The sequence below is a fragment of the Panthera pardus genome, unplaced genomic scaffold (genome assembly GCF_024362965.1).
Source record: "Panthera pardus isolate Hobbes unplaced genomic scaffold, ASM2436296v1 HiC_scaffold_24, whole genome shotgun sequence".
NCBI lineage: Eukaryota > Metazoa > Chordata > Mammalia > Carnivora > Felidae > Panthera > Panthera pardus.
Window position 1 is genome coordinate 17,662,885 of NW_026526810.1, and position 25,617 is coordinate 17,688,501.

The window sequence follows — 25,617 nt, forward strand, 5'->3', positions numbered from 1 at the left end:
AGCATCTCACAGGCTCTGACCACCAGAACCTGCCCCACTGCACACAAGGAAAGACCGCCCTTATGTGCACATGGTAGAATTAGTGGTGCCTACGGTTCTTTAAAACTTCCTAAGTAGCCCCAGATAAAAGGGCAATTAAGAGAATAACTAAACTTATGTACAACTAAAAGTATGCAATGTTTTCTCAGTGGTCTGAGATGACTTCACAACATAAAGCTACTTGAAGACGTTCTAGGGCAATGATCCCTGAAGCAATGAACATACACAAGAAATAAACTATCACTGAAATGCAAAAATATCACAACTTGTATTTGTAACTGCCATTTCTCTAATTTATTTACTTATTCATTCATTTATTCAGGTACTGTATGCCTATGATTTATACATCAATAAATACACATTAGTTACATATGTACAAGTACTTTTTACTAACAAAGGTATGAGATCAAAAAAGTTTGGAGATTTACACCTATGATCCAGCTACACTAAAAACAATGTCCACAACAACATTTAAATTTTTCTAAAAAGCATATATGTGGCCTCCTTGCCATTTATCCTTGGTAAATTCTAGGTCCTGCCATGTATCAGGATAATTATCTGGCTTTAGACACTTTCCCAAAAGCCTGAAATACTTAAACAGTTGGATCCTACCTACATACAAATCCAAGGTGAAAATGGCCCAGGATGCTCATGCAGGGTAACACATGATCAGCATGTGACCAGTGGCTCTGAGTAGCATCACCTGGTATCCTAGAGCCCGCGAACCACCTGTCTGCTCCCCAGCTCTGCACCTTCTGAGCTGAGACCTCTCTCTAGGCCACCATTTCCTAAGAGGATCAACAAAGAATTTATCAGTACCTTGCAGGGCTGGCCAGCAACTTCACCAGACAAGTTCATAAAAAATCTGAAAAGCATACAGTGCTAGAGAAATGTGTAATGTTCTATCATTAAATATTTCAGTGGAAAAAAAAAAACACCTCTTTTCCATTATATCATGTCTTCATGATCCCACACTAAGCAACATGGGGATCCTCATGTATTCTCAGCTAATTCAAATGGCTACAGATGTTTTCAACTGAAATTATATAAATCAATAGTTACACACTAAAAACTATAGTTCAAGCACTTGGTTTTGTTAGATCCTCCCACAAACAGGAATGTGTTGGTTTCCTATGGCTGCTGTAACAAATTAAAACTCAGTGGCTTGAAACAACACAAATGTGTTTTCTTATAGTTCTGGAGATCAGGAGTCAGACATGGGTCTCACTGAGATAAAACTAAGTTTTCTGTAGGACAGTGCTCCTTCTGGAGGATGCAGGAGAAAGCCTGTTGCTTTGATTTTTCCAGCTTCTCCAAGCCACCCACATTCCTCGGGTTGTGGCTCCTCTCCCATCCTTGAAGCCAGTTCTTGAGCTCTTGAGCCCTTCTCACATTGCATCTCTCTGCCCTCTCTTCTTCTACATTAAGAACTTGTGATTTGATTAAAAGCCGAGATAATGTCACCATCTCAAGGTCAGTTCATTAGCAACTGCCATTTCATCTATGACCAATCTTAATTCCCCTGTACCATGTAATTTAACAGTCACAGATTCTGGGGATTAGGATCTCTAGGGGGCCATTATTCCACCAACAGGCATTCACTGTGCCATGACTTCTATATCATGAGGATTAGTTCACTCACTCATCTATATACTCAATCAGAGATGCTGAGACCCTGCTCCAGAACAAGAACCACAGGGACAGTAAAGACTGGCTGGTCCCAGAGTGGCCCAGAGAGCAGGACAGAGCAGTATGTCTTTAGGAACAGCTGGAGCAGGGAACAGCATGAATACTCAGAGTACCCGGGAGGGACTTCTGCTCCCGGCACAGATGGCAGCAGGAAGAGAGCACTTACCAGGTCTCAGAGAAAAAGGCTGGAGATGGGCTGAGGGTGGCAGGGTGCAAAGGGACTACAGGTGTGTGTGGAGCAGTTGAAACCATGGGTCCCATGCATGGAGGTCCAGGGCTACAGTCTGGCATGCAATGGAGAGGACTTCTAAATTCACTGGTAGGTTCCAAGATTCAAAGAAAAAGACATATTTATAAACTGAAAAATACAGCTCTGGGGATGATGAGGAAGGAGGACCAGAAGTGAGGCACCAACAAAGGCAGGAGTAGATGTGAAGATGGGTGAAGTCAGACACACAAAGAGAGTGAAGAGGGCCTGAGGGGAGTAGCTCCTGGGTATGTGTCTTCAATGAGGGTTTATAATTATTTAGGTGCAGTGAGGCCAACAGATCAGGAGATGAGTGACAATGAAAATATAGTTTGCCATTCACAGTCCCAAGAAGAAAGGGCACATCACACCACACGAGGTCACACAGAGAAGCACTAGGGTCCATTAGGAGCAAGGGGAAAACATGGGCAAGACCCTTTATTGTGGTTTCTACTGGAAGGAACAGACAGGGCAGGATAAGCAGGCTTAGGAATAACTTAAGTCAGCTCTGGGGCATAGGGGCTGCCTCTAGTTGTCTGGCATCTGGCTCTGGGCTGATTAAGGCAGGGGGATTAGGGCAGGGGGATGGTGGCCCTGAGTGTGGGCCTGATAAAGAAGTGTTGTGAGTGTGGGGTATGGATTGGTTGGTTTGCATAAAAAAAGACACAGTCACAGGCAAGTCCTTTGTTCTCTCTAGGAACTGGCAGGTCTTGGGAGGGGCTGCCCCTCCAGGGTCAACCAGATCCCAGTTGTCAAATCATCAAATATAGACAATGAAAAGACAAAGGTAACATAGAATTAAAGGAGCAGGGACTGATTTAAGATGTCACTGTATGCTATGCACTAGTTGGGAACAGAGCCAAGAATTACAGACACAATACGCCCTCCACCCATCCACACACCCTTCTCCCAGCCCCACGGCCTTACTATGAAGGAATTCCCATTATATCTGCAGACACTTCACAGAGGAATTAACAGGATGTGAAACCAAGAGAGGAAAAAGAAAGTAAGACCATTAGCAGGGAGGTTTACGATGATCAACAGTGAGTACAGACAGAACCCCTGAAGACATTCCTATCCATGGGGCCTGCCACAGCACTGGACTCTGGTTCTCACCTCCTCCATGTGAAAAGTCACCAGGGTCCTCTGCAAGCTTGGCATCCCAGCCATAGCACACTCACCACGGTGCTACAGATGGCAACGCAGCAACCAGATTTCAATGTAATGAATCAAACTTTCCATCCCACTTAAAGGCAACGATTTTCTTTCCAAAAAAGGCAACGATTTTCTTTCCATGTACATGGAAAATGTTACAATGCAAGTCACAATGCCAGTTAAGTGCCAGGAAAAGTCACACACATCTGTTTGACTAAAGTCTGTCATGGCAAAATGAAGAAAAGAATGAGGATGATAACAATTACAATATGGAATGGCACTGCCTAGGTTTCTACCAACTAGCCACAAGGAAGAAGACACAGCTAGTATCAGGCAATTTAAGAAAAGTGCTCTTTTTAAGAAAATAACTAAATGCTATGTGTATCTTGAGAATGTTGAAAGGACAGGAAACATTTGTCCTTATTTGTCGTTTACAGGAGACATTTTGAAACGAATCACTTGGATTTATGTTTAAAAATGGTTTGCCTGTCCTGAAGCATCCCAAGAGAAACCACTGTCCCCTCCCAATAACACTCACTTCCTGCATTGCCTTTTTGCCTCAGATTGTTCTGAGTTTTTGGAGTCAATAGATTTCCCGAGCCACTGTGCATTGAAGATGACCTAGATACAAAGAGTGGATGGATTCTATAACTGAAATGAGAATGATGTCCAACTTAGCACAGGGCGTGGGGAGAGGCCCCATCTGTGTCTCTGCCCCAGCACAGAAAAAGGATATGGCCACATCCTTGGAGTAAGCCCCAGGGCCTCCTCCTCCACCCAACTTACTGAACTGCTAGGTGAGACCACCCGAAAGAGGCTGGTGGAACAATGAGCCCAGACATCACAGACAGGATGCCACTGAGCATCAGCCATGCTAGCCTCCCCAGCCACAGCTGGCTTGCTACACATGTCAAGAATCCCAAGGTCACATTTTGACAAAGGATGGAAAAGAGGAATCAAACACAGACTCTTCTGAACTTGATTTAAAAAAAAAAAAAAACAAAAAACTGCTATTAGAAGTATACAAAAACAAAGGGTGGGATAAAAGAGTGGTGAGAAGTGAGAACAAAGGGCTCAGTTCAGTGGTCTGGTGACAGCTGGGTTTCCTTCCATTTCATTAACCCCTCTGTTACTGGATCCTTTGTGGGGCAGAAGGTTCCATTCAGAAAAGCACTGGAGGTGGGAGAAGAAAAACAGGAAGACACTGGAGAAGAAGAAAAACGGGAAGAGACTGGAGAAGAGACTGAGCATTGGAAGGGGCAACCTTTTAAGACCCAGACCACCCTCATGTCTGTTTCACACCCTGGGGCCTTTCTAGTAAAGTCCTATAGTTCCTGAAAGACGGAAAACCTGATTGGGGGTAAAAACCAAGGCAGATTTCCACATGGATCTAATGTCTTGACTGTTCTAAGACCACAGATCATAACACCCAGAAAGCAGTCTTCGGAGGAGTCCTGCATGGCACATCTCTGGAGGAATGCGTCCTGGCAGCTCAAGATTTACTTTCCTTTTGAAAACCAAAGACTTACTTTAGGTTTTTTTTTTTTTAATTTTCTTAACAGTTAATAAGCAAAAATGAGAATTTCAAAGATACCATTAAATGGATCAATGAATTAAACTTACCTGATGTGGGGTTTTTTAAATTTTTTTTTACATTTATTTATTTTTGAGAGACAGACTGAGACAGAGCACAAGTGGGGGAGGGGTAAAGAGAGAAGGAGACAATGTGAAGCAGCCTCCAGGCTCCAAGCAAGCATTCAGCACAGAGCCTGACGCAGGCCTCGAACCCACAAACTGCGAGATCATGACCTGAGTAGAAGTCAGTCACCCAAATGACTGAGCCACCCAGGCGCTCCTGATGTGCTTTTTTAAAATCTTTTTTTAAAATAATAAATCCAATAATAAAATTGGATTATTACCAAATCCAATCAGATGCATAAAATACACCACACTGCTTTCTACTAAGCAAATAATGCCTTAATTTTGCTATTTCTCTATAATGCTTTTCCAGTGAAGTGCATTTCTATGAAGACACTTGGGCCAACCGAGGGTGTCCCTAGATTATCAGAAGTCCATGAGGTACTTTCAATATTTCGAAATGCTTTCCAAAAACTGCCCATTTACCCATGATAAAACCACACAGACTAGATGACACTTAAAGTTCCTTGTTTGGGCTGGAAGTACATCAATTTCAGCGTAACAAACAATGTTAGGAAACATTTTGACCAAAAAATCTGAATAACAATAGAAATAACAGTAGTAGTAATAATCATAATAATGAGTTATGGATAACCTCTTCAACACCTGCCTGCCTCCAACCTTTTGTGCATCATCTCACTTAATCTCCCTCCTATTTAAATGAGGACACTGAGCTGAAGAGAGATGCAGCCTGCCCAGCATCTAACTATTGTCACATCTAACTGTTGGCAAGGGTTCAAACCTTACTGAAGGGGTTTTAATTATCCCTCTTTGGCTTAAAATGGGCAGAAGAATTTGTTGTTACCTAATGAAAATAGTTTGGTAGGCAAAGTATTTCAAAATACAGTATTCCCAGGGAAAAAATAACCACAGAGTGTATATCCAAGGCAATGCCTACAAACTGTACTCCGGGAAAATGCAAAACAAACTAACAAGGAAAGCCAAGCTAAGAGTATTCTAAAAAAGCAAAATCAACATAGTATTTCCATTTTTTTCTATTAGTTTTTTCAATGCACTGTATATATAGCAAGGTAAGTCTTGTACAAGTACATTGGGCTCCCCTGTTTCAGGGATTCAACAAGCAACTGGAGCAATCTATTGTGAAGGGCAGGATCCTAAAGTTACATAGCCCCTACTCAATCTTCCCAAGTAATCCAGAAACACAGATAAGAGCTTACTTTAAAAGTCTCCCAAAAATGTTTTCAACCAGGGCCTAAACTGGCCTTGGTGGCAGGACAATTAATTCTGTATGGGGTGGGACTATCCAGAGCAAAGCAAGTATATCACATACCATTCGGCACCCTGGCCCATGAATACCAAATACCAGGAAGACCAGCAGTCATTGTGATAGCTAAGTATTTGCAAGCACATCTGGAGGCAGTGCTGCCCCCAGACAGGAGATACCTGACCCCTTCCAGGAAGATGGAACTTGCAGAGTTCATGATCACAGTAATAAATAACCATTAGAAGAGGATCCAGCTATACCACAGCATGGGAAACCAGGACACTGGGCTTCAGAAACCACTGAAAGCTATAGAAGAATTGCATTAAAAAACAACAAGGCTTCCAATCCAATTAAAAAAATGAACAAAGGATCTTAACACACATTTTTGAAAGAAGACATACAAATGGTCAACAGGTACACGTAAAGGTGTACAACATCACTAATCATTAGGGAAACAAAAATCAAAAACTCATGAGTTCATGAGTTCAGGCCCCACATCAGGCTCTGAGCTGACAGTACAGAGCCTGCTTGGGATGCTCTCTCCCCCTCTCTCTCTCTGCCCCTTCCCTGCTCTCCCACAAACTCTCAAAAAAAAAAAACAAAAAAAAACTGTGTTGTATAAATTTGAAAGTTGTTAAGAGTTCTCATCAGAAAGAAAAAACTTTTTTTTCTTTTTGCTTTTATATCTATGACATGATGGATGTTAACTAAACTTACTGCATTAATCGTTTCACAATATATGTAAGTCAAGTCCTTGTGCTATTAAATTGATGCAGTGCTATATATCAATTATATTTCAATAAAACTGGGGGAAAAAATAAGAAGGCCCCTTCGGGTTCCAGAAGTATGCTAGGAGATGTTTAATATGAGCCAGGGATACAGACCAAAAGAAATGGGTGCAAGTTATGTCAAAAGATTCAAGAGCCAACTGGATTGGCTCCTATTGACCAGGGAATATCAATTACAATAATAACCACAATAAGCCCAAAGCGAATAGATTGTATTTAAATCTATGAATTCCAGGAGCACCTGGGTGGCTCAGTTCGTTATGCGTCCCATTGGGGCTTAGATCATGATCTCACAATCCATGAGTTCGAGCCCCTCATCAGGCTCTGCGCTAACAGCTCAGAGCCCAGAGTCTGCTTTGGATTCTGTGTCTCCCTCTCTCCCTCTGCCCCTCCTCTACTTGTGCGCACATTCTCTCTCTCTCTCTCTCTCTCTCTCAGAAATAAACAAATACTAAAAATAAGTAAATAAATCTATGAATTCCATAGTAAATAAATCCATAGTAAATAACAAACTTTTAAAAGCTAAATGCCCCTTAGGAAAAGTGGTTAATTCTAGAATCAGAGCAAAGAAAATAGAAGATAAAACTGGAATATCTTATAGAGTAAGAAAGTAAGAAAGAGCTCAAGAAAGGTTAGGGACATGTCAAGGAACAGAAAGCCAGACTGAGAGAGCTCCCAATCACCAAAGCTGGAACAAAGTGAGCAATAACAAAAATTACAACAGTATTCAATCACAACCTACAGAATAAATATCTGCTAGTCTGCACCTATATGAATAAATGAGTAAATTAACAATGAAGAAGGAAAAAAAAATGGCTCTTCCAAGAATTCTACTTCATAAATATAGAAGGAAAGAGGTAGGGGGAAAGTCACCATTAGAACACCACCACAATTATTACTGCAGGCAAGATCCACCTCCGGGTCCTAAAATTGGAGGGCAAAATTTTGAGGAGAAGTAAGATACCTACATAGTCTCAAAATATCTACCCTAAGATACTTATTTTTTACAACAGGAAAAATAATAAATCTACAATGGAGAAACCCAGCAGACACCATCCTAACTAAGAGATCAAAATTAGTGCCATCAATAAAAGATATATGGGCATCATATATACCCTGATATCATATAGTGAGAAGGCAACACTTCAGTAGTATTCCTGCCAAAAAGCCAGTCTCAATCTAATCATGAGAAACACACCAACACAAGCTAAGGGAAATTGTATAAAATAACTGACCAGTAGGTGGGAATGCCAGAATGGCAAATGAGGACCTCCATATAAATTTGCTTCTCCATAAGAGCAACACTGGCAAAATTTCCAAACTAACTTTTTCAGAAGCCTGGATTTTAACAAGTAAGGCTAGCCACAAGCTGAGCAGAGTTTATTCAAGAAAAACTGTTGAACCTCAATAACCATACTAGGATTTGTGGTATTTTAACTTGACCTATTCCCATCCCCCTCTCCCTAGCTCCACAGTACCTATGAAAATCACCTGGCCTGATGCCACCAGAAAAGGTACATGGAGTTCAGAGTTCCTCAAAAAGTCCCAACCCCAGAGCAGTGTTGTAACTGGAGCTGATTTGGACCTCGCTCTATGGGAAAAGCTCTACACCCAGGGCATCCATTGAAAATAATAAGCAGCAACTGTTCAACATTGCAGTTACCTGAAGGTGATACACCAGTTGAGGCAAAAAAGACAAATGTATTTTTTCATAATTGTCTCTTCTCCTATGTGGATTTAAAAGACAATGCCATAGAGCAATAATTATAAATCTGTGTTGATAGACTTATAATGTATAAAGATGTAAATTTATAGGATACTAATAGCACCAAGGAGGGGGAGAAAATAGAATTATACTGACCAAATTTTCTAAACACTAGGAAACTGTTAGTATTAATGTGAACTACATTATTTTAAATTAAGATGCTACTTATAATTCCTGTAGCACATAAATATAAAAAAAAAGAAACAACAAGGAATTAAAATGGTACACTAAAAATATATTTACTTAAAGAAAGCAGTAACAGAAGTCTATGGAACAGAAACATGTAAGAAATCACATGTATAGAAATCACATAGCAAATTGGCAAACATAAATCCTACCTTGTCAGAAATTACATCAAATGTTAATCAAAAGGCAATCAAAAAGCAAAAATTGCAAGAATAAAATTTTTGAAATACATAACTCAATTATATGCCAACTTCAAGACAAACACTTTAGATTCAAAGACAAAAATAGGTTCAAAGTAAAAGGATAAGAAAAGATATACCATGGAAACAGTAACCAAGAAAGCTGGAGTAGCTATATTAATTTTAGATAAAATAAATTTTAAGACAAGAATTGGTATAGACAAAGAAATGCATTTTATAATAATAAAAGTATCAATCCATCATTAACACATAAAAATCTTAAAAACCTATGTATCTGACAGCCCCAAAACACACGAAGCAAAACTAACAGAAGTGGAAGGAGAAAAACAATTCAACAAGAGTTGGGAAACTTTAAACACCCTACTTTCAAAGATGACTACACCAGTAGGCAGAAGATCAACAAGGAAATAGAAAATGTAAATAACATTTTAAATCAACTAGACCAGGGCACCTGGGTGGCTCAGTTGGTTATGCCTCGGACTTCAGCTCAGATCATGATCTCATGGTTCATGAGTTCAAGCCCTGCATCCAGCACTCGGCTGTCAGCACAAAGCCAGCTTTGAATCCTTTGTCCTCTTCTCTCAACCCCTGCTCACTCTCTCTCTCTCAAAAATAAACACTAAAAATATTTTTTAAAATAAGTAAATCAGCTAGACAGAACAGTAAATCAGCTAGATATCTAGACAACAGAATATACATTTTTCTCAAGTACAAAGGGAACATTTCTGAGATTAGATCATGAAACAAGTCTCAACAAATTTAAAGGATTGATATCACACAAAGTATTTCAATCGAATGAAATTAGAAATGAGTAACAGAAAGAAATTTGAAAAATTCACAAATGTGAAAATTAACAAGACATTACTAAATAACCAATTGGTCAAGGAAAAAAATCACCAGGGAAACTGGAAAATATTGAGACAAAGAAAAATGAAAATATGATATATCCAGTGTTACGGAATGCAATTAAAGTAGCTCCTACAGGGAAATTATTGCTGTCGATACGTACATTAACAAAGAAAAAATGTCTCAAAAAAAATAGCCTAACCTCCTACCTTGAGTACCTATAAAAAGATCAAACTAAACCTAAGGCAAACAGAAGGAAGGAAATAATAAATATTAGAGTAGAAATAGAGAATAGAAAAACAATAGAGAAAAATCAACAATACAAAAAAGTTGGTTCTTTGACAAGATCAAAAGAATCATAAAATCTTTAGCTAGAATAACCAAGCAAAATTAAGAAAGCTCACATTGTTAAAATTAGTAATTAAAGATGATACATCACTACCAATCTTACAGATATAAAAAGAATTATAAGGGATGATTATGAACAGTTGTATGCCAACAAATAAGATAAATTTAGATGAAATGGATGTCCTAGGAACATAAAAAAGTACAACTGACTTAAGAAACAGAACATCTGAATGTACCTCTAACAATTATTGAGATTGAACTAGTGATTTTCAAACTCTCCACAAAGAAAAGCCTAAAGTACTCTTCAATGTTGAATTCTTCCAAACATTTAGTGAAAAATTAATACCAACTCTTCACAAACTCTTCCAAAAATGAGAATAGTAGCAATGAAGCCAATATAGTGTTTTCTTTAGAGCAAAACCAAAGATACCCACACACTCCAATATCCCCTATAATATGTAGATGCAAAAAGGTTCAGCAAATACTGTTAAACTGAATCCAACAAATTATAAAAGAATATTCTCCATGACCATGTAGGACTGATCCCAAGAAGCAAAACAGTTTTAACATATGAAAATCAATCAGTGTGATACACTGTATTAATTTAATAAAGGACAAAAGCCACATGATCATGCCACTAGATGAAAAACAGCATTTAACAAAATCTAACACTCTATTTAAAAGAAAAAAAAAAAAAGTTCAGCAAGGTAGGAATAGAAGGGAACTTCCTCAACCTGATAAAGGCATTTATATAAAAGCCAAAGCTAGCATCATATTTCATGGGAAAAGACTGAATGTTTCTCTCTCATATCAGGAACAAGACATGATTATTTAGAGAAAATCCTAAGGAATCCACAAAGCAAGTACTAGCACTGATAAATGAATTAGCAAGGTGGCAGGATACAGGATCAATATGCAAAAGAACTGACCCACTCCAGAAAGCATTAAAGGAAAAACTGTTCAAATCTGAATTTTTAAAAAAATTAATAGCTTTGTGCTAATGTTCATTTCTTAGTTTTTACCACTGTAGTACAGGTAAGTAAAATGTTATAATTAGAAGAAGGTAGATAAGGTATATACAGGAATTCTGCACTATTTTTGCAACTTTCCTACAAATTATATCAAAATAAGGTTAAAATTTTTAGAAAGCCAATTGGTTCCCATCAGAAGATCCTGGGGATCCAAACTGAGCACTTATCTCTCTTTTCCTATGATCTGTACCACTAGGAAACCAGGTAGTTGATGAGGCGAAGGGTCTTTTGATAAAAGTATTCCCAATAATAAATGAAAGAATTAGATCATCAACATTTGGCATCCAGTAACAAATTAATGGATGTAGGCAATGGTCATCAATGGCTGCTAACACCAGAAAAAGAGGGACAAAGGAATATTATGTTCCTCTTGATAGAAGTGCACAACACCATCTATGAATGTGGTTTTGACCAAAAAAAGAAAAGAAAACCAAATCTGTACCTGAGGAAGTTCTGACAAAGCATCCAGACCAATCTACACTAAACAGGAATTACTGCCCAAAGAACATGTCATGTGATATCGCAGGAAACTAAGAGGCAATATTCAGGCCAAGGGAAAACCTACAGTATTAATAACTGAATTTCTTCAAAATAAATTGCAAGGAGGAAAATGAGAAAGAAATGGAGTTTAAGAGGGGGATGTCCACAGATTAAAGGAGACCTAAAAGATCTATCAGCCAATCACAGTGAGACCTTATTTGGATCTCATTCAAACATACAGATAGAAAAAAAAATATAGGGTATTTATGAGACAAGTGAAAATCTGAACACAGATTAGAGGCTTAATAGTATTAAAGAATATAAGTTTAGGTATAATAATCATACTGCAGTTTAGTTTTAAAAACATTGCAGGGTACCTGGCTGGCTCAGTCAGTAGAGCATACAACTCTTCATCTCAGGGTTGTGAGTTTAAGCCCCACATTGGGTGTAGAGATCACTTAAAAATAAGATCTTTAAAAATAATAAAAATTAGGGGCACCTGGATGGCTCAGTCGGTTAAGCATCCAACTCTTGATTTGGGATCAAGCCCCACACTGGGCTCTGTGCTGACAGTGCAGAGCCTGTTTGGGATTCTCTCTCTCCCTCTCTCTGACCCCCCCCCCCCCGCTCTCTCTCACTTGCTCTCTCTGTTTTAAATAAACATTTAAAAATGAAATGAAATCAAATGAAATCAAATGAAATGAAATGAAATGAAATGAGTCATTGCTTTTCTAAAGATAAATAATGAAGCATTTACAGAAAAAACTATCTGGGATGTGCTTCAAAATAAAAGGGAAAGAGGGAGTGGGTAGAACAAACCAATGTTGGCCATGAGCTGCTAACTGTTGAAACTGAAGGATGGTTCATTACAAGTGCAATTCTCTATATGTGCGAATAGAATGAAATCAGAAATATGTAACAGAAAGACATTTGGAAAATGCACAAATATGCAGAAATTAAGACATTCCTAAATATCTAATGAGTCAATGGAGAAATCATAAGGAAAATTAGAAAGTACTTTGAAGTGAATAACATTTTCAACTATTTTTTAAAAAAATGAGGCTTACTTCTCCTACAGGTAGGGGTTGCAAGTACAAAAATAACAATAAAAGTGCAGCCAGAGCAGAACTGTGGGCTTAAGCCGTGGCGCTGCTGTCTAAGAGGGAGAACTTAGGCAAGCTATCTATTTCTTAAAGCCTCAGTTTCCCCATCTGTGAAATGGGGGTGTAAAAAGTAAAGGGGCTATTGGGAAGACAAGATGAAGTTATGGCCTCAGTGTTCTCATGTGTGAAAAATGGGGCTGTGAAAATATGGCTGTTGTTAGGTTAAGATGGAATTACACGTATAAAACACTTGCCTCCTATCAACAAGTAAAAAAGAACTGCCCCATGAACAAGGCTGCCTTCTGAAGGCAACAAGATTGTAGGGAAAGAAAGGGTCTTTTTCTACAACTTGACAACCATGAGCGCAGTCACAAATGACACATGGCAGGTGTCAAAAGAAAAACAACTTCTAAAAACCATGTGAATGGCAATGTCCAAATATTATCCAAGTGTCCCCCAGCCTGGCATGTGTGAGGGGCCTTAAAGAGGACATTCATTATCTGAGCATGTTCCTGTCTACTGGATCTTATCCTGGTGTCTGCTTTTGTGAATCTTTTACTCCAAATAAGATAAAGTTGCTATCCTTCCAGGGAAAAGATGTTTCTGCTGCTGACATGAAGGCATGTGGCTGCCCAGGAAAGGGAAAGAAGGAGAAGGAAGACAAGATAAATGAACAGAAAACAAAAGGAAAACTTTGCTGGGTCTCATTTCAGGCTCTTCTGAAAAAACAAATCATGAAGACCAGGGTAAGCAGGTTGGACAGATAAACCTAGTGAGCTGGGGAAATGAAGTGAGAATCAAAGGAAAGGGAACAGACAAAATTAGAGCAATTCCAAGATAAGCATTAGAGTACCCCTTGACTACCTGTTTTCCCACAAGATAATGGAAAGACACCAAGGCACCATACTCAAATACAAGTACAGAGCCCAAATGATTCTGGAAAAAGTCATCTCAGGTTATTTCATGCAGAAACTCTGTTTCCACCATTCTGGAGACAGACATTGGAAGGTGTCATTAAGACTAAGTCATTTAAGTCATTACAGGGGGGAGGAAACAAGATGCAGAATAGCATGGAAGTTTTTTTCTGTGTCTTGCATGCATGAAATACACCTAGACCAACACTGAACCATCCTACACACCTAGAAAACTGATCTGAGGATTAATACAACGATCTGCACAACATGAACCACAGAACTCAGCAGGTACGCATCAGGTAGAGGAGAACTGGGGGAGAGAAGCCACAGAGGGCACAGAGCTGCTTTTGTGTGCAGAGAGACGACGGGGGGAGGGGGGTAAAGACTCTGGAAAAAGTACCCCCCCACCCGCCGCAAAGCAGCTGGAGAGAAAGTGGAAAAGTAGAAACAGCCATAGGGCCTGAACTAAAAAGGGAGAAAGGAGAGGGTTTAAATTCCATTAATACTATAAACAGGGGGAGCACAGAGTCTGAAACTCCTCATTTCAATACCTGGCAGTGCTCTGGTGGGAAGGGTGAATCCCCAGGAAGAGAGTTGAGTCCAGGTGTCTTCTGGCCACATGGGGAGAGGCAGTTCCCCCGATGGGAGAATACCTGGTAGAGGCTGTGTGGGTACCCCAAAGGCAAGGCCCCAGTGGACCGGGGAGAACAACCGCATCCACTGGTGCTGGAACGTCGTTCAGGGTGAAGCCTGGTACCAGATGTATATTGTGATTTTCCATAATCCCTAAGACGCTGCTGCTACACTATCTCATGGACTTTTTCTGGGTCGGGTGCCAGCCCGTCTCTGGGCATCAGTAGCAGCACGGTCCTGCAAATATTCCTGGATGCAGCCTGCACCCAGCCATTGCTTGGTGAGACCCTCCTGCAGAGGGGCAGAATGGGTCAAAACACAGTCCCTTAGAAGTAAGGGGTCGGGAAAAACAGCTGCATCTGAGACAAAACTCAGGAGGGAGGATCTGCCTGGGGCTTGGTCACAGACTGTGTAAAAGTGGGGAGTGGACAGAAGCCAAGGACAAAGGACAGGTGTGCGACTGATGATCGGGGAGAACAGAGTTCCCATACTAGAAACTGGGTAGCTGGGTGATGCCATTTTCACTGTTCCCACGCACACGCACCTACAATTGCCACAACAATCCACCCCAGAAAGCTAAGCAGCGCCATCTAGTGGAAAATGGAGCCATTACACTAGCCCCACCCAACCGTGCCAACCTCACTCTTCAGGAACAGAAGTCTCTCCGCCTGCTTAGTTTATGGACTATAAAGCACTTCATAGTTTGACTTCTAGAGGAAAACAAAGTAATTTCAGTCATATTTCAGTCTGTTTGCAGGTTGATCTATTCAATTTTATTTCGTTTTTTTCTCTTGTTTCTTTTCATTTCTTAAATACAGAAAGAGAAGAAACTCATTTTTATTTTCTATTTTTATTAAAAATATTTTTCTTTAATTTTTTTCTACTATATTTTTTACTTTTGTGTAAATTTTTTTCAAATTCTATTTTACCTACATCATTTCATTTTACTCTACTTCACCGTATTCATTTATTCAAAGTTTCAAACAATTTCTTTTTTTTTTCTTTCCCCTTTTTTCTCTAATCTATCAAGCCCCTTTCAACAGCCAGACCAAAACACACCTAGGATCGAGCATCATTTATTCGATTTCTTTTTGTGTGTTTGTTTTTAATTTTTTAATTTTAAATTTTTTAATTTTAATTTTTTTAACCTCATTCTTTTTCTCCCTTCAAAATGATGAAATGAAGGAATTCACCCCAAAAGAAAGAGCAGGAAGAAACGACAGCCAGAGACTTAACTAACACAGATACAAGCAAGATGTCTGAACCAGAATTTAGAATCATGATAACAAGAATACTAGCTGGAATTGAAAACAGATTAAAATCCCTTTGCACAGAGACAAAAGAAGTAAAAGTTGGTCAGGATGAAATAATGTTACAACTGAGCTGCAATTTGAATGGATGCCGCGGCGGCAAGGATGGATGAGGCAGAACACAGAATCAGCAATATAGAGGGCAAATTTATGGAGAATAATGAAGCATAAAAAAAAAAGTGGGAGATTAAGGCAAAAGAGCATGATTTAAGAATAAGAGAAATCAGTGACTCATTATAAAGGAACAACATCAGAATCATAGGAGTCCCAGAAGACGAAGAGAGAGAAATAGGGGTAGAAGGGTTATGTGAGCAAATTATGGCAGAAAACTTTCCTAACCTGGGGAAAGACACAAAATCCAGGAAGCACAGACAACTCCTGTTAGATTCAATAAAAACCAACTATCAACAAGGCATATCATAGTCAAAATCACAAAATACTCAGGCAAGGAGAAAATCATGAACTCAGCAAGGGAAAAAAAAGTCCTTAACCTACAAGGGAAGACAGATCAGTTTTGCAGCAGACCTATCCACAGAAACTTGGCAGGCCACAAAGGAGTGTGGCAGGAGTGTGGCAGGATATATTCAATGTGCTGAATCAGAAAAATATGCAGCCAAGAATTCTTTATCCAGCAAGGTTGTCATTCAAAATAGGAGAGATAAAAAGTTTCTCAGACAAACAAAAATCAAAAAAGTTTGTGACCACTAAACCAGCCCTGCAAGAAATTTTAAGGGGCCTCTCTGAGGGGAGAAAAGAGGAAAAAAAAAAAAAAAAAAAGACAAATGAAGACCAAAAGCAACAAAGATTAGAAAGGACCAGAGAACACCACCAGAAACTCCAACTCTACAAGCAACATAATGGCAATAAATTCATATCCTTCAGTACTCACTCTAAACGTCAAAGGACTAAATGCTCTAATCAAAAGACATAGGGTAACAGAATGAATAAGAAAACAAGATTCATCTATACGCTGTTTACAAGAGACCCACTTTGACCTAAAGACACCTTCAGATTAAAACTAAGGGGATGGAGAACCATCTATCATGCTAATGGTCAACAAAAGAAAACCAGAGTAGCCATACTTATGTCAGACAATCTAGACTTTAAAATAAAGAATGTATCAAGAGATGCAGAAGGGCATTATATCATAATCAAGGGGTCTATCCACCAAGATGACCTAACAATTGTAAACATTTATGCGCCAAATGTGAGAGCACCCAAATATATAAATCAATAAATCACAAACATAAAGAAACACATTGATAGTAATACCATTGTGGTATGAGACTTCAATGTCCCACTCACAGCAATGGACAGATCATCTAATGAAAAAATCAACAAGGAAACAATGGCTTTGAATGACACACAGGACCAGATGGACTTAACAGATATATTAAGAATATACATTCTTCAGAGCACATGGCGTTCTCCAGAATAGACCACATAATGGGACACAAATCAGGCCTCAGCAAGTACAAAAAGATCGGGATCATACCATGCATATTTTCAGACCACAACACTATGAAACTCGAAATCAACCACAAGAAAAAATTTGGAAAGGTAACAAATACTTGGAGACTAAAGAACATCCTACTAAAGAATGAATGGGCTAATCAAGAAGTTAAAGAGGAATTGAAAAAGTATATGGAAGCTAATGAAAATGATAACACCACAACCCAAAACCTCTGGGACGCAGCAAAGGCAGTCATAAGAGGAAAGTACATACCAATCCAGACCTTCCTAAAGAAGGAAGAAAGATCTCAGATACACAACCTAACCTTACGCCTTAAAGAACTGGAAAAAGAACAGCATATAAAACCCCAAACCAGCAGAAGACAGGAAATAATAAAGATTAGAGCAGAAATTAATGCTATTGAAACCAAAAACACAAAACAGATCAATGAAACCATAAGCTGGTTATTTGAAAGAATTAACAAAATTGATAAACCACTAGCCAGTTTGATCAAAAAGAAAAAGGAAAGGTCCAAATAAATGAAATCAAAATGAAAGAGGAGAGATCATAACCAACACAGCAGAAATAAAAACAATAATATGAGAATATTATAAGCAATTATATGCCAATAAAATGGACAATCTGCAAGAAATGGACAAATTCCTAGAAACATATATACTACTAAAACTGAAACAGAAGAGATAGAAAACTTGAACAGACCCATAACCAGTAAGGAAATTGAATTAGTAACCAAAACTCTCCCAAAAAACAAGAGTCCAGGGCCAGATGACTTTCCAGGGGAATTATATCAAACATTTAAGGAAGAGTTAACACTTATTCTCTTGAAGCTGTTCCAAAAAATAGAAATGGAAGGAAAACTTCCAAACTCTTTCTATGAAGCCAATATTACCTTGATTCCCAAACCAGACAGAGACTCCACTAAAAAGGAGAAGTATAGACCAATTTTGCTGATGAACATGGATGCAAAAATCTTCAACAAGATATTAGCCAACTGAATCCAACAATACATTAAAAAAATTATTCACCATGACCAAGTAGGTTTACACCTGTGACGCAGGGCTGGTTCAATATCCACAAAACAACGTGATTCATCACATCAATAAAAGAAAGGACAAGAACCATGTGATCCTCTCAATAGATTCAGAGAAAGCATTTGACAAAATACAGCATCCTTTCTTGATAAAAACCCTCAAGAAAGTAGCGATAGAAGGATCATACCTCAAGATCATAAAAGCCATATAAGAAAGACCCAACGCTAGTATCATCTTCAATGGGGAAAAACTGAGAACTTTCCCCCTAAGGTCAGGAACAAGACAGGGATGTCCACTCTCACCACTGTTTTTCAACATAGTATTGGAAGTCTTAGCCTCTGCTACGACTTTCACTCTTCACAGATGATATGATACTCTATATAGAAAACCCAAAAAATTCCACCAAAAAGCTGCTAGAACTGAGTCATGAATTCAGCAAAGTTGCAGGATATAAAATCAATGCACATAAATCGGCTGTATTCCTATTTACCAACAATGAAGCAACAGAAAGAGAAATCAAGGAATTGATCCATTTACAATTGCACCAAAAACCATAAAATACCTAGGAATAAATCTAACCAAAGAGGTGAAAAACCCATACACTGAAAACTATAGAAAGCTTATGAAAGAAATTGAAGAAGACACAAAAAATTGGAAAAATATTCCATGCTCCTGGATAGGAAGAACAAATATTGTTAAAATGTAGATACTACCCAAAGCAATCTACACATTCAATGCAATCCCTATCAAAATAACACCAGCATTCTTCACAAATCTAGAACAAAAAATCCTAAAATGTGTATAGAACCAGAAAAGACCCCGAATAGCCAAAGCAATCTTGAAAAAGAAAACCAAAGCAGGAGGCATCAAAATCCCGGACTTCAAGCTATACTACAAAGCTGTAATCATCAAGAGAGTATGGTACTGGCACAAGAACAGACACTCAGATCAATGGAACAGAATAGAGAACCCATAAATGGACCCACAAACGTATGGCCAAGTAATCTTTGACAAAGCAGGAAAGAATATCCAATGGAATAAAGACAGTCTCTTCAGCAAGTGGTGCTGGGAAAACTGGACAGCGACATGCAGAAAAATGAACCTGGACCACTTTCTTACACCATACACAAAAATAAACTCAAAATGGTGAAAGGCCTAAATGTAAGACAGGAAGCCATTAAAATCCTTGAGGAGAAAGGCAAAAACCTCTTTGATCTTGGCCACAGCAACTTCTTACTCAACACATCTCCTGAGGCAAGGGAAATAAAAGCAAAAATGAACTATTGGGACCTCATCAGAATAAAAAGCTTCTGTACAGTGAAGGAAACAATCAGCAAAACTAAAAGGCAACCGACGGAATGGGAGAAGATATTTGCAAATGACGTATCAGATAAAGGGTTAGTATCCAAAATCTATAAAGGACTTACCAAATTCAACACCCAAAAAACAAATAATCCAGTGAAGAAATGGGCAAAAGACATGAATAGACACTTCTCCAAAGAAGACATGCCGATGGCCAACTGATACATGAAACAATGCTCCACATCATTCATCATCAGGGAAATACAAATCAAAACCACAATGAGATACCACCTTACGCCTGTCAGAATGGCTAACATTAACAACTCAGGCAACAGTAGATGTTGGTGAGGATGTGGAGACAGAGGATCTCTTTTGCATTGCTGGTGGGAATGCAAGCTCATGCAGCCACTCTGCAAAATAGTATGGAGGTTCCTCAAAAAATTAAAAACAGAACTAACCTACAACTCAGCAATTGCACTACTAAGTATTTGTCCAAGGGGTACAGGTATGCTGTTTCAAAGGGGCACACGCACCCCAATGTTTATAGCTGCACTATCAACAATAGTCAAAGTATGGAAAGAGCCCAAATGTCCATCGATGGATGAATGGATAAAGAAGAATGTCCACCAATGTATGAATGTCATCGATGGATGAATGGAGTATTACTCGGCAATTAAAAGAATAAAATCTTGCCACTTGCAACTACATGGATGGAACTGGAGGGTATTATGCTAAGTGAAATTAGTCAGAGAAAGACAAATATCATATGATTTCACTCACATGAGGACTGTAAGACCCAGAACAGATGAACATGATGGAAGGGAAGCAAAAACAATATAAAAACAGAGAGGGGGACAAAACATAAGAGACTCTTAAATATGGAGAACAAACAGAGGGTTACTAGAGGGGTTGTCAGAGGGGGGATGGGCTAAATGGGTAAGTGGCATTAAGGAATCTACTCCTGAAATCATTGTTGCACTATATGCTAACTAATTTGTATGTAAATTTAAAAAATTAAATTAAAAAAAATTTTTAAAAAGACTATATTTAAGTCATTACAAAGGGAATGGAGGCAAAAGGGGGGGGGGGGGGGGAACATTATACAATGACTCAGGCAGAGTATGGAGCAAAGAGAGGGTCACAGGACAAGGGAGCCAGAAGGGGAATGCAGACCTGGGTTCAACAGCCCACTTGACAATTTAGGAAACAGAGTGCAGGTGAGGCAGGGGGCTTATGCAGCACCCCCACCTCAAGTTGTACCCTTAGGAGACCTGATCTGTTTCTGGGAGCAGGGATCAGGTTTTCTTGTTTAATGAAGTATTACCCACTTCCCTTAAAATTGAAGACAAGGATGAGAGTGCTTTCTTACATGCATGGTCCCTGCTTCTTCCCTTTGGCTCTCCTGGGCAATATTCCCTTCTCAGAATGTTGCTTCTTCAACTTCCTTATCAATGTCCTTCTCAGACAACTATTCTCTGCTTTCCTGCCCCCATCACACTCTCCAGGCTGATTCTGTGTTCCCATGTCCTCTCCTCCTTCAGCCCTGCCAATCTTGCACCCTTCAACCATTTGTTCCCCTCTCAGCCCAGGCCTCTGGTGACACCAGCCTTGTCCCAGATGGCTGCTCAGTAAGCCCCCTTTCTTTCCACCTGTGGACCCTCTGGCCAGCCGCAGCCAGCACCAAAATGGTCTGTATGACCAAGAAGGCCTTTCTACGCCCTCCCCAACCCACTAGACCACAACTGAGTGATGCTCAAACTGACCATTTCTACCAGCTGGGAGGCCACTGATAGGACCCGACCCCCAGGATCACCCACCTCTCTATCTCTCTCTCATCCCACTGAGCATGGCTCAGGAGAATTTTTCTAAATACCACAGTATGAAATCCATGAGAGGATACAATGGGCTCAGGACATGGAAGCAAAGGACTGCTTCTCAAACTTCTGTGTGTTAACAAAGCTTTGATGAAGACACCAGCTTTCCCACCTCCACAGGCTAGAAAGCATGGGGTGGGGGCTTGGGGAAGTTGCATTTCTCACAAGTCTGATGGGGATTCTCATAAAGAAGGGACCCTAGGACTATGTTACTGAGAGAAACACCACATAAATAACTGACACACTGCAGGCTATAGTCAGAACACAGACATGTCCAAAAGAAGCCACCATCCAGAGACAGTGTCAGCAGATAAGGCTTCCCCAACTAAACTTTGCTCATGCTCTGCATTTACACATGCTTTGACTAAACACCCCTCTGCACATCAACCAGAGCAATGATGCAGCACAGAACAGACCTTGACTGCTCACAACTGTGCTTCCCGTTGTCTCTCTAGTAACCAAAGGCACGGAACAAACTTTGGCCTGACATAAAATAAGTCATCTTCTGGGCCACTCTGGCTGGTCCCAATGCCAGGCACCTGAGATCCTGGGCTTCAAGAATGCACCTTACACCCCCCCCCCAAAAAAAAAAAAGTTATGGCCTGGTTGCAGTCTTAGGCTGCCCTGACCCTGTCACGTGTCCCACCACCACCACCACCATCCTGTGTTCTCTCAACTGTGGCATCTGCCCTTCCCGCCCCTTGTCTGGCCACATCCTCCCTGGTCCTCACTCATGCCCTCCTCTGGGAGGCCTCTCCTCACCTGCATCCTGCAATGCTAGGCTAGGAGCCTTGTCCTGGCCCCAGCCCATGGACACGTCCTGCATAGTGCAATCAGTCCCCACAGTAAGCTCCGGGCAAGACCCAGCCTCCTCCTCTTCTATCCCAGGGTGTGGCTAGGGCCTGACATGGTGAGGAGCAACTCAGGGCACTGGTTTTAGTCAAAGCACAGAACTTTCAAGGCAGCTACACACAGCCTGGAATGCAATGGGTGCACAAGTCACCATTCTCAGAGGACAGGGGAGGGCTCAGAAATCCACATTACTCACAGCTCAGTCCTAAAAACACCAGTCACAGACTTTCTAGGCCTGGAAGAGTTTGGCTTCTGAACAAGGATGACTGTCCTCCAGATAGTCTTCGTCTCCACAAACAGCTACCACCCCTCTTGCACATGGGACCTTCCTAAGGAAAGGGCCCCTTCTCTGCCCAGGAAAGCATTCAAGAAATTCAACTTGGGAGCTGGGAGACATTTAGCAACTTCTCCTGAAAGCACCATTATCTCTGAGGACCTGCCCCTGAGGGCTGTACTGATTATTTAAGAATCCCAGTCTGGTCAGGGTAGAAGGTGAGGAGAACATGGACAGGTGTGGTCCAAGGGGAAGATGAAGGTTTCAAAATCCTATGAAACCTTTTGAAGTCAAGTAAAGAGAATTGCGTTTGGGTACCACTCTATTTTCTCATCTGCACATTTGGGGTGATGGTGGTTTTAAGGGTCAAATGACTTAATGGATTAAAAACACTCTGTCAACTGAAAATATACTATATTTCCTGAGGCCTAAGTATTTCTGAAAAGGAGGCTACCGGAGCTACTGGCTCACTAATAACAGGAAGTGGTGTGTGTGAAGACTCAAACCTGCGACAGTCCCACCAGAGTTCTGTCTTGCAGAAGGCAGATGTACAGCTCCCAGAATCCTCACACTAGGGACACAGGATGTCTGTATAACAGATGCCCCCTCCCTTCTTAACCTCAGGCTTCTTGTGACCAAGAGCCAGGAAATCCCACAGCCCTATCCACATCATGCTTGCCTACTGGGCAGTGGGTGCCCCTTGAGAACAAGAGAACATTACTCAAAGTATGAGACATCATTAAATAAGCATCACTTCTGTGCTAATTAAACACTCAGATTCCTGGGTCCAATCCCAGATGAGTTTGGTCAGAAACACTGGCAATGGGAGCCTGAGAGTTGTAATTTTTAACAAACTCCTCAAGTAATTTTTATATAAATTTAAGAAGCACAAGCACCGCAATGTTGGAAAAGCTGTAAAACTGACAAGACCTGGGTTAAATTCCAGTACCACTTCACTACGTAGCAGCTGTGTGGCCTTGGGCAAGTTACTTAACTTCTCTGAACCTCAGTTTACTCATTTGTAAAATAAGTATGAAGCACAACCAATGTTGCTGGGAGGGTCAGAAATACTACTCTGCATCTAAGTTATCCTAAAAAGTAGGAATAACCATGACTCCCATCTTTTAGGGGAACAATCTGCCACTGAGAGCACAAGGTATTTCCTAGAAGCCCCTCACATGTGACGGAAGCCAGACAAGACTAATGTCCTTAACTCAGCGGCCCACATCAGCCCCCTACACCAGGACTCAAGCAAAGTGAAGAGGAGGGAAAGATGGGATGAGCTTTGGAGAGAAGTCCAGACCATCTGCCTTCCTGAGGGGTTGGATTGTTGAGGTGGGCTCAGCTACTGGGCACAGCTCCAAGATGGATCTGGAGTGGCTCTTTGGGGGTGGATAGTCTAAAGGGAGAAAAGACACCAGTCACTCCGAGCCTGAGGGTCCAAAACTCTGGGTAGGTGCAGGGAGTGAGAAAAAGCCCAATGGAACGACATTCCCTAATACCAACCATGGGCAGGGCTGGAAAACCCCTCAAAGCCTCAGTCTTTACGTCTAGAAACGGGCTAATTTTTAGAAAATTAACAACAAACAGTCAACTATGGAATGGTGCTCAGTGGGTGGCCTGCTCACAGCTCACATCAATGGATGGCAGCTGCTATTATTACCTCTGCTTTTTTAATATGTCTGTGCTGGTCACACCAAAACTTGGTGGCAGTTTCACTGTTGTTCCAAGAAGAGATGTTACCTAAGCCTGAGCTTTAGGTACCTGTGTTGGTTGCTAAACTTGTTAAACAACCTATCCTATAGAGCCTCATGGAAGACTGGGGCTAGGACTTCAAACCAGAGCACGGGGGGGGGAAGGGGGGGCGGCGGCGGGAGGGAGGGGGGATGGATTTCCCTCCTTTTTACTTAAAAGGCGGGAGCGGTGGGGATGAGGACGCCCAGCGGCCGCTGGATTCCAGCCCTGGGATCATTCTGGTTCGGACGCGGCATCTCCGTGCCAAGCAATCAGGGACAGGGTACCCCCCGCGCTCCCAGGAGCAATGGAGGTCGGACCCTTCGCCCCCACTCGAGCGGCTCTCTGGGCACACCCCGCCCGGTGCCATTCACACAGCGCCCAACACCAAGTTATCGGAGAGCCGTGGCCCTGAACTGACCCCGCGCTCCACTGCTCCGAGGGCCCAACTCACCGGCTGTAGACAAGGCAGCCCAGGTGGTTGATCTCGTGGTCCGAGCGGTGGCGGCTGTAGTCCTCCCACAGGTCCTTGAAGGCCGTGACAGCCAGGATGAAGAGCACGGGCGCCAGCGCCAGGCCGGGCTGGAAGGCATTCACCGCCGGCACGAAGTTGAGCAGCGCTATGAAGACGAAGTACACATTTGCCAGGCGGTGGAACTGCTCGAACAGGTTCTTGGGCAGGAAGGACAGTAAAGTGTACTTGGTGGTCTTGAGCCGGTTGTCTGCCAGGTGCTGGGTGCCCCCGCGCCGCCGCCGCCGCGCACCCTTGGTCGCGCCCGCCGCGGGGTCCTCGACGCCCGGGGGCGGCAGCAGGTTGGAGCGCACCACGCGCGTCCTGCCGTCCCCACGCCGCCGCCGCCGACGGCGACGACCCGGGGACCCGGGCTCCTGGGCCGCCGCCGCCGCCAGATCCCGCTCCATGGCCGCGTGTCGCCGCGCCCGGCTCCTCCGCCGCTCGCGCCTGACCGCGCCAGCCTCCTAGGTGATCATCGCCGGCGGCTCGGGCGCGGCGGCGCGAGCTCCCAGCCTGCGGGACGCAAGGAGACGGCGGTCAGCGCCCGCCCCGCCCAGCCCGCCGGTCCGCAGTCGCGGCAGGGCGCAAGCGGGGCGGGGCGCGCGCCGCATAGAGCCCCCTTGTACTGGCGCCCTCCCGGCCATTTCCGCCGCCGCAGCTCCTGGCCCCGCCTTGCGCCACGACAGGGCTGGAGATACCGCAGATAGCGGGAAAGAAAAAAAGCCCGAGCTGGAAACTTAGAGCAGTTTGGTTTCGTTTCCCAGAAGCATCAGTTCAGTCCAAGAACGTTAGGAACGCGCCTTGTCTCCGGTAGGAGAGAGGAAGCTGCAGACTGTGAGAGAAAAGGCACCGCAGTTCCCTGGCAGCTGCCAGGCTCTTCTAGGGCCAGCCCTGCTTCCTGGGCC

The 25,617-nt window shown here is 41.8% G+C and overlaps 1 protein-coding gene across 3 annotated transcripts in view; it reads right to left on the reverse strand.

The window, feature by feature from the left end:
- ATP10A (ATPase phospholipid transporting 10A (putative)) overlaps positions 1-25,354 on the reverse strand; it is a 177,028-nt gene extending 151,674 nt beyond the window's left edge. For 2 of the 3 annotated variants that reach the window (XM_019434748.2, XM_019434746.2), the window contains exon 1: positions 24,653-25,352. In XM_019434748.2, the coding sequence (XP_019290293.2) occupies positions 24,653-25,119 (467 nt within the window). In that variant the 5' untranslated portion in view covers positions 25,120-25,352. Of the gene's footprint in view, positions 1-24,652 lie in introns of all 3 variants that reach the window. The other variant, XM_019434747.2, reaches the window with a different exon arrangement.
- Between the last annotated feature and the right edge of the window lie 263 nt (positions 25,355-25,617).